Raw genomic sequence first — 9,899 nt, 5'->3', positions numbered from 1 at the left:
TGAGCGTTATCATGGAGGAATAAAAATACAAATTTAATGAATGGTATAAAGTAATGGGGCATGGTTGAGTGCACATATTACCATGCTTAAGGACTGGGGCTCAAAGCCCTTGATTCCCAGCTACAGGGGAGAAGCTTTACCAGCAGTGAAGCAGAGCTGCAAGTCTCTCTCTCTCTTGCCCCCACCCCTTTCTTTATCCCCTTTCATTATCTCTCTCTCCCTTCAAGTAAATGAAAAGGGAAAATGGCCACTGGGGTTACTGGATTTATAGTGCAGTATCAAGCCCTAGAGATAGCCCTTATGGGAATGAAAAAATTAAAACAAAAAATTTTAAGTTCATAATAAAAGTGACTGCATGCACAATATGCATTTTATGAAGCAATCTAATAGTAACTGACATGAAGGACACTGTTTGTGGCTATTATAGAATTTCAGGGACAGGATGGAAAGTTTCATTATACAGAGTCTGTTTGCAATGCAGCTGTGTATTAATTTTGGCAGTTTTGTGATACATCAAGTTGCAGAAAAGGCATGTGTAAAATCTGGTATCAAGTAAGTACTTATTTTAACTAAATTATATAAGAACTTAACCCCACTGTACAATGATTCCAGTAAGTAAAAAAAAAAAAAAAAAAACTGTTTCTGTGCAAAGAATTAACAGGGTGATGAAAGAGACTGACTGCAGAGGAATCTGGGTGTGATTTGTTCTTTTGGTGGGTGCTGTCAATTAAGAAAGGACAGTTTGACAAAGTATTTAAGTGATAAAAATGCCCAGATTATATTGGGCAGTGCCTTAAGAATGAGGTAAATTTCAAGAAGCCATATATTATCAGATGATAGTATAGAGCTCCTATCATTGTCCCCAAATGTCTGGGTCTTGTAATTTCTATTCCTCTATATTGCTAAAGCTCACAAAAGAATACTAAAGAAATTGTTACCTTGAAGTCTAGTTTTTATTTACTTGTTTATGTTTCAAATGGGAACATGATTATTATGTCAAGATAATATATAAAGGATGTTACATATTTTATAAAGTTATGTTTATTGTACTAAATACCTAACACACATATACTCAAAACTGCCCATATATCCACTACTTCGCAGTAAGCCTTACTAACATTTCAAGGTATATTCTTTCAGAAATTTTATGATGATATATTAGTTTATGTATAATTTATAATTTATAATAAGTAACTTCTCATGTAACTAAAATAATTTCCTAATCTTATAATTAGTGGATAAATAGTATTTTTTTCTTTTTCTTCAAAATATTGTTATTTGGATAATAATTTGTAGTACAGTTGTTGACACATAGGGAGCCTTATAAATAATGATAGAGATTTACTAAGTTGGGGGCAGGAGGTATATAACATAATGGTTATGCAAAGAGACTCTCATATCTGAGGCTCCAAAGCCCCAGTTTAAAATCCAAGTACTACCATTAAGCCAGAGCTGAGCAGTGCTCTGGAGAAAGAAAAAATATATATATATAGATATAGATAGATATTTGGGGGTGAGCGTGGTGTGCAGATACTTATCACAGGGAGATGAGACATTGTAACTAGGAGATCCAGTATTTTAAATATGAGATCTATGTTTAATGACATTATATTTTCAGATTTTTTATCTTTGATTTAGAAAGAAGTTTAATTATTTTCAATTTCTTTATTAGGGGATTAGCAGTTTACTGTTGACAGTAAAATACAATATTTTGTACATGTGCAACATTTCCCAGTTTTCCACATAACAATTCAACCTCCACTAGGTCTTCCTCTGCCATCATGTTACAGGACCTAAACCCTCCCCCCACCCCAGACTCTTTTACTTTGGTGAAATACAGTAACTCCAGTCCAAGTTCTGCTTAGTGTTCTCCCTTCTGATCTTGTTTTTCAACTTCTGTCTATGAATGAGGTCACCCCATATTCATCCTTTTGTTTCTGAATTATCTCACATAACCTGATTCCTTCAAGCTCCATCCAAGATGGGGTGAATTCACCACTTTTACTAGCTGAGTAGTATTCATTTTGTATACAGACTACAACTTGCTCAGCCACTCATCTGTTGTTGGACAACTGGATTGCTTCCAGGATTTGGCTATTACAAATTGTGCTGCTATGAACATAGGTATACACAAATATTTCTGGATGAGTATCTCTAGTTCCTGAGCATATATCCCCAGAAGAGGTATTTCTGGATCATAGGGCAGACAATACTGCCAGAATTTAGTATAATCACTGTTAGGAGTATTTTATTGATCATCCTATCATTAAAGAAAATATAACTTTATTATATTTTAGCTGTATTCAATAAAGAACTTCAAAAATCACTCTTAAGGAATACTAAGAAAATTGCTTTTTAAAATTGACATGAAAGAGAATCTATTATCTTTGTAAGCATGTATAGTAATGTTTATGGAATGTGTGAGACCATGGAATTGATCACAATTAAACTGAACTATTTGAACTATCATTTTTACTGCAGTTCTACTTTAATGAGAACTTCACCTGTGACAAGTAACATCTTATATCTTTTATACTTTTGTACTATTAGTGCCAACTGTACAGTCTTCATCCTAATGATGAATATTGACCTTTTCATTTTTCAGCAATTCCAAAATGCTGACTGTTTAAAGTATACTAATTTAGCCATCTAAATGATCAACCCCGCAGAAGGAATGGGCCATATGAACATCACTGAATTTATTCTCCTGGGCCTTTTTAGTGATGAGGATGCGAAGGTTGCCTGCTTTGTACTATTCACACTTTGCTATGTTGCAATTCTGTCAGGAAACCTACTGATTCTTCTCACCATCAGGGGCAGCCACCTCAGCGAACAGCCCATGTACTTTTTCCTCAGCTACCTGTCCTTCATGGATGTCTGCTTCACCTCCACAGTGGGCCCCAAGCTGATCACAGATCTCCTGGCCCAGAGGAAGACAATATCCTACAACAGCTGCATGGCCCAGATGTTTTATGCCCACTTCTTTGGTGCCACAGAGATCTTCATCTTGGTGGCCATGGCCTATGACCGCTATGCAGCCATCTGCAGACCTCTCCACTATATGATCATCATGAGCAGACAGATGTGCTATGGCCTCCTGGTGGCTTCCATTATTGGAGCCTTTGTTCATTCCATCATGCAAGTGTTGATTATTGTTGAACTTCCCTTCTGTGGTCCCAATCAGATAGACCACTATTTCTGTGATGTATTCCCTTTGTTGAAGCTCGCCTGTACTGACACTAGGCTGTGGTCTATTGTCATCATTTCTTCCACTGGGGTGTTGTCCATTTTGACCTTTGTTGCCTTGGTGATTTCTTACATCATCATCTTGTCCACCCTGAGAACCCATTCAATCCAAGGGCGTCGCAAAGCTCTCTCCACCTGTGGATCACACATCACTGTGGTGTTCATGTTCTTCTTGCCCCTCATCTTCACCTATGTGCCCATGGCAGATTCTGTCAGCCATGACAAGGTGTTTGCCCTCTTTTACACCATGATTGCCCCCATGTTCAATCCCCTCATCTACACACTGAGGAATGCAGACATGAAGAATGCCATGAGGAAAGTGTGGTGCTGGGACAGACTGCTTAATAGTAAAATAATCCTCTTTCTTCCAGCCATTTCTTTGATGCACTGTCTAAAGAGATAAGCGGCAGGTGGGAAGTCAGGTGTTGGCACACCTGGTTGCATGCACATGTTACAATGTGCAAAGACTCGAGTTCAAGCCTGCAGTCCCCACCTGCATGGGGGAAAGTTTCACAAGTGTTGTAGCAGTGCTGCAGGTATCTCTCACCCTCTCTATATTGTTCTTCCTTTCAATTTATGAATATCTCTAGCCAATACATAAATAAAGTTAACAATTTTTAATAGCAAGTGGAGGATATGTTACCACCAAAGGAGACATTAGAGCATATGTTACATCAGGTGCTCTCATTCTTTCTTTATACTTATGACTGTATATGTAGAGTAGATCAGACCATATATAAATGATTTCTAGCACTGGGATTCTGAAATTCAGGGCTGACATTTTAAAACATTCTTTTGTATATTACTGATAAACAATGGACATGGGGTTGGGCAGTACTGCAGTGGGTTAAGCACATGTGGTGCAAAGTGCAAGGACTGGCATAAAGATCCTGGTTTGAGCCCCTGGCTCCCCACCTGTGGGGGTAGGTAACTTCACAAGTGGTGAAGCAGGTCTGCATGTGTCTGTCTTTCACTCCCTCTCTCTGTCTTCCCCTCCTCTCAGTCTCTCTCTGTCCTATCCAACAATAATGACAGCAATGACAATAACAACGATAAACAACAGCAACAAAAGGGAAAAATAGTCTCTAGGAGCAGTGGATTCAGGCACTGAGCCTCAGCAATAAACCAAGAGGCAAAAAGAAAGGAAGAAAGAAAAAAAGAAAGAAAGAGAGGAAGAAGGAAATCAAGAAAAACAATGGGCATATAACAGAGAGAATTATAGTCCTCATGATCTGACAGTTGTACCCTGGAAAAGCAAATAGGTATCTTGGTTGAGGTGCTTTTCAGAAGTAGAGTCCTAGTTCTTTTTATTTTAGGTTTCCACTGTAATAAAGAAATCATTGCCAGAGTAACTACAAGTGTCCTTGCATAGTTCACTCTTCATATTAGCAAACCGCACTTCTAAAATAAAGCGTTGCATTAACGTATACTATTTATACTTCGTGAGAGTGATTGTAATTCATTCTTAGTTGAAAGAGGAAGCAACTAGTGGTCTACAGTTTGTGGGTATTGGGGATTTGGTGACGCGTCTTCATGCATACGATTATTCTATATGCCTCCTGCATTTGTGCTTTAGTGACTGACATTGATTGGGAATATGTTCAGATATTACTTCAAGACGAAATTGCACTTGTTTCTTTATTATCCTTCTGATACTCCTATTAGAAGTGAGTAAACTTTATGTTATATCTTTTTTTTTCTTTTCACTAGCGTTATACCTGAGACTGTGCTGGCACTATAAATCCACTGCTCCTGGTGACCACTTTCCCCTTTTTATTTTCTTTCTATTTGTTTTGATAAGACAGAAATAAATTGAGAGGGCAAAGGGAGATAGAGAGGGAGAGAGAAAGATAAAAAGATAGACACTTGCCTACCTGCTTCACAGCTCATGAAGTGTCTCTCTGCAGGTGGGGAGCAGGGGCTTGAACCCTGATCCTTGTGCATGTAACTGGGTGCACCATAACACTGCCCTTTATTTCTCTTTTCCTTTGACTGTTTATCCTAAGAGTGGATCATCTGTAAATAATCTATGCAAAGTATTCAGTATGATTAATTGCTCAAAAAGGTTTATTATTTGTACAACATTCTAGTATGAGGTTTATTTTTTTAAACATACAATAATATTTACAAATGAATACCTCACAAATCAAGAAACAGAAATGTCCACAATGTCATTTTTGTAGTGATGAGCTGCTTTGGCTACTGTAGGTTGTTCAGCTAATGGTATCTTTTATCTCTTCCCAGCAGCAGACAGGTGTTAATCACAGTACCTATGATACCCTTGTGACAACGGAGGAGTTGAAAAGCCTCAGGGCAATTCGTTTATTTGGGAGAGAAAGCAAGTAAATATACCCATTGCCCAGGTAGAGGGTCGAGGTAATCATTAACCCAAGCACCGAGCAGCACAACGCATAGCTGCATGTTGACCTATAAACTATTTGATCACAAATGAAGAATCACCATGCAAGGTTTGATCACAAGTTTCACAATGCACATTTCCCCAGGGTTAATTTACAAGCACCTCAGTGTAAATTACAGACACTTCAGAGGAAGGGGGTGGAGGAGGGGCAGTTGAGCAAAAACATAAGTAGTGACTTTCAAGTTAGGCCAAACACAATGTACAGTAATTCATGGCCTTTGTTTTAAGGGGAAGGGAGAGGCATATGCAGAAAGGTAGCCCCCATTCTGGGGAAGCCACCCATCATTAGTTCAAGAGGTCAGGGGAACCTGCCTTTCTCTTGACCTAAAGGGAGAGTTGGGGGTCAAGCTGCTTGAACCTCATGGAAACAAAGGCCTGGACTTCCTGGGATAGTGGGCTCTATTCTCCAACAACTACCCTGTATTTAATAGGCTATCCCCATAATTTAGCAACCATCATACTCCAGTCATCTTTCTTTATACTTGTTTATGGTAGTTAATTTTAAAACTTAAAAAGTTAATTATCTTTATTTATTTATTGGATAAAGACAGCCAGAAATTGAGAGGGGAGGGAGGTGATAGAGAGGGAGAGAGACAGAGAAACACCTGCAGCCCTGCTTTACCACTTGCAAAGCTTTTCATCTGCAGGTGGGGATCAGGGGCTTGAATCTGAGCCCTTGTGCATTGTAACATGTGTGATCAACCAGGTGTGGCACCGCCTGGCCTCCTTAAAACTTTTTTTTTATTGCCACCATTCCTATCTCTGGGGCTCAGTGACAGCACTACAAATCTACCTCTCCCAGTGGCCATTTATTTTTTCTTTCCTGTTTTTTTTTATATATAAATTAGATAGGACAGAGACAAATTGAAAATAGACAGAGTGGGAGAGATAAAGATAGACAATTGCAGACCTACTATACTGCTTGGGAAGCTTCCCTTCTGGAGCTGGGGAAGGGGACTGACTGGAACTCTGGTCCCCGGACATGCTAATATGCTCTAAACTGAGTGGGCCACTACATAGCCCTCTGTTCATGGCAAATAGTGCCTGTTTTCTTCACATTCATATTTTCGGCTGTTACAAGACGGTATAGGAAATAACAGACAGAGACCGGGCAGTCATGCAATGTGTTAGGTGCACATGGAGCAAAGCATACAGACTGTTGTAAGGATCCATTTCGAGCACCTGGCTCCCCACCGTTCTGGGGGTCACTTCACAAGCGGTGAAGCAAGTCTACAGGTGTCTATATTTCTCTCCCCATCTCTATCTTTCCATCCCCTCTTAATTTATCTCTGTCTTATCCAACAACAATGACAGCAATAACAACAGCAATAACCACAACAATGATAAACAACGAGGGCAACAAAACGGGAAAATAGCCTCCAGGAACAGTGGATATGCAGTGCAGACACTGAGTCCCAACAATAACCTTGGAAGCAAAAATAAATAACTAAATAAATAATAATAATAAAGGAATATATTTTCTGGGTACATTTTAAATTACATTGTAGAAACTAAGGTTTCTCAGCTGTTTTATAAAAAAAAAAATAACTTCCCTATTGAGGCTAAAAACACCTTTCTTCCAAAGGGCCAGTCACCAGTCGGTTACACATATTTTAAGCATACGTATCTCCAAGCTTAGGGACCCGAGTTAGAGCCTCCTCTCCCTACCTTCAAGGAGGATGCTCTATCTCCCCTTCCCCTCTCAATTTCTCTCTGTCAAGTTATATAAAAATAGAACAAAAAAAAAAAAAAAGAAAAATTGCCACCAGGACCAGTGGATTCATACATAGTGGAGGGACTGAGCTGAGCTATAACCCTAGTGGCAAAACAAACACCATTTCTTCAGAACCTAAGTTATATATGTTGGTAGGGGCTAGAAAGATAGCTCAATAGTTATAAAAATCAAAGCTATCAAAGATTTCAGGTTCAAACCCAACATCAACATAAATGAGAATTGAACTATGCTCTGGCTAAAATAATATTAAGGGGGCAGGATAGTGCTATACTTGGCAAAGTGCACACATTATAATGTGTAAAGACCTGAGTTCAACAATCTCATCTCCTTCTGCAGAAAGGAAACTTCACTAGCTTCAAGAATTCTTTTTAAAATATTTTATTTATTTTATTTTATTGCCAAGAGGATTTTCACTGGGGTTCTTTGTCTGCATGACAAATTCATTGTTTCCAAATGGTCATAAAAATAATATTTTTACAGTTTTCTAAGTCAGCCCAAGCTATTAGAAAACCTTGACTGCCCATTCACATTTTCTCATCTGAGATCAAATTCTTGTTCCAGAGCTTTCTCATAGCATTTTTCATTTCAGCATTCCTTAGTGTATAAATCAGGGGATTGAACAGAGGGGTTCCGATTGTATAAAACACAGTTATCATTTTATCCATGGGGAAGGTGGTTGCAGGGCGCGTGTAGATAAATATACAAGGAACAAAGAACATGATGACCACAGTGATGTGGGAGACACAAGTGGAGAGGGCTTTTCTCCTCCCTTCAGCACTGTGGTTCCTCAGAGAATGCAAAATGATGACATAAGAGAACATAAGAATGACAAAACTCACTGCACAAATGGCCCCACTGTTGGACACCAACAGTAAGTTGACCATAAATGTATCTGCACAAGCAAGATTTAACAAGGGCTGCAAGTCACAGAAGTAATGATCTATCACATTGGGCCCACAGAAAGGCAAACTTAAGGCTAGAAAAATCTGAACTAAAGAATGCACACAGGCTCCCACCCAGGCAAGAGCCACCAACGTACCGCAGATTCGACGACTCATGATAGCCATGTAGTGCAAGGGTTTACAGATGGCCACATAACGATCAACAGCCATGAGGATAAGAATGAAGATCTCCAAGCAGCCAAAGAAGTGGGATGTAAAGACTTGGGTTATGCACTCATTGAAAGAGATGATGGCATTCTTCCTAAGGACATCGACAATTGTTCTAGGAGCTATTGTGTTACAGAAGCAGGTATCAGACAAGGATAAATGGAAAAGAAAGAAGTACATTGGACTCTCAAATAACTTACTAGTCTTGATAGTACTAATAATGAGCAAATTACCCAGCAATGTCCCCAAATAGCAAAGTGAGAAAGCAAGAAACACGATTTTCTTCCTAACAGGATCCTGTGTCAATCCAAGTAGAATGAATTCAGTCACATTATTCTTCAGCTGCATGATTTCATGAATGAGGAGATTCTTTTATCTAAAATGGATTATCTGGAAGATATAAATGAATCAATATGTGGTCTGATATGTGAATTTATGAAATATTAAAGGAAGTAACAATTATCATTAGAAACAATCCAACTAGTGTTTTAATAAACTTAATCCATGATCTTCAATTTTAATGATATTTTTATTGGTCATTATAATTTATTAAACATGGTAATTTCTCTCTCTCTTATTATTTTCTATTTCTCCCAGAGAGCTGGTCAGCTCTGATCTAAGGTGGTAAAGGGTATTTTTATATCTTGGACCTTGGAGCCTCAAGAATAAAAGCCTTTTTGGGGGGAGTTGGGTGGTAGCACAGTGGATTAAGAGTAGGTGGCACAAAGCGCAAGGACTGGCTGAAGGATGTCGGTTCGAGCCTTTGGCTCTCCACCTGCAGGAGAGTTGTTTCACAAGTGGTGAAGCAGGTCAGCAGGTGTCTATCTTTCTCTTCTCCTCTCTGTCTTCCCCCTCTCTCTCCATTTCTCTCTGTCCTATCCAACAACAATAACATCAATAACTACAACAATAAATAACAATAAAAATAACAAGGGCCACAAAAGGGAATAAATAAATAAATATTTTTAAAAAACCTGGGTCCTTGGGCATTGTAGCATGTGCACTCAACCAGGAGTGCCACAACTCAGCCCCTGAATGTGTTAATTTCTAAGAGACTTTATATGAAACTTCTTGCTAGCTTTGATCAATTTTGTCTGTTTTATGAATTTATACGTTTTTAATACCTAGTGAAACTGCATTCTATACTTTCTAAGTCATATTGGTCTGCATTTAGGATTTATTTGTCTACATTTGAAGTTTTATTACATACTATCCTACTAAATACTTCAATCCGCAAAGAATGCCTCAATTATTCATATATTAATGCATCAAGTACTTGAAATAAAATGTATATGGAAATATATGTCATTTATAAATATGTACAATTTGCTGTCAAATAATCTTTCATGACCTTTTACGACTGTTATATTAGTTTCTATCAAATGTTAAT

General features: G+C 38.4%; 2 protein-coding genes across 2 annotated transcripts; one reads left to right on the top strand and one right to left on the bottom strand.

Annotated features, from left to right (window-relative positions):
* The first annotated feature begins 2,674 nt into the window (after window positions 1-2,674).
* LOC103128299 (olfactory receptor 4P4-like) lies at window positions 2,675-3,649 on the top strand. Its single transcript, XM_007539156.2, has one exon. It carries the CDS (start codon window positions 2,675-2,677, stop codon window positions 3,647-3,649), a length of 975 nt encoding a protein of 324 aa, XP_007539218.2.
* Window positions 3,650-7,924: 4,275 nt separating this feature from the next.
* Window positions 7,925-8,857, bottom strand: LOC103128298 (olfactory receptor 4C16-like). Its single transcript, XM_007539155.2, has one exon. It carries the CDS (start codon window positions 8,855-8,857, stop codon window positions 7,925-7,927), a length of 933 nt encoding a protein of 310 aa, XP_007539217.2.
* Window positions 8,858-9,899: the final 1,042 nt, after the last annotated feature.

Source organism: Erinaceus europaeus, chromosome 17 (genome assembly GCF_950295315.1).
Source record: "Erinaceus europaeus chromosome 17, mEriEur2.1, whole genome shotgun sequence".
Classification (NCBI taxonomy): domain Eukaryota; kingdom Metazoa; phylum Chordata; class Mammalia; order Eulipotyphla; family Erinaceidae; genus Erinaceus; species Erinaceus europaeus.
The sequence above is the reverse complement of the archived record's forward strand: the minus strand, read 5'-3'. Positions and strand labels throughout refer to the sequence as shown.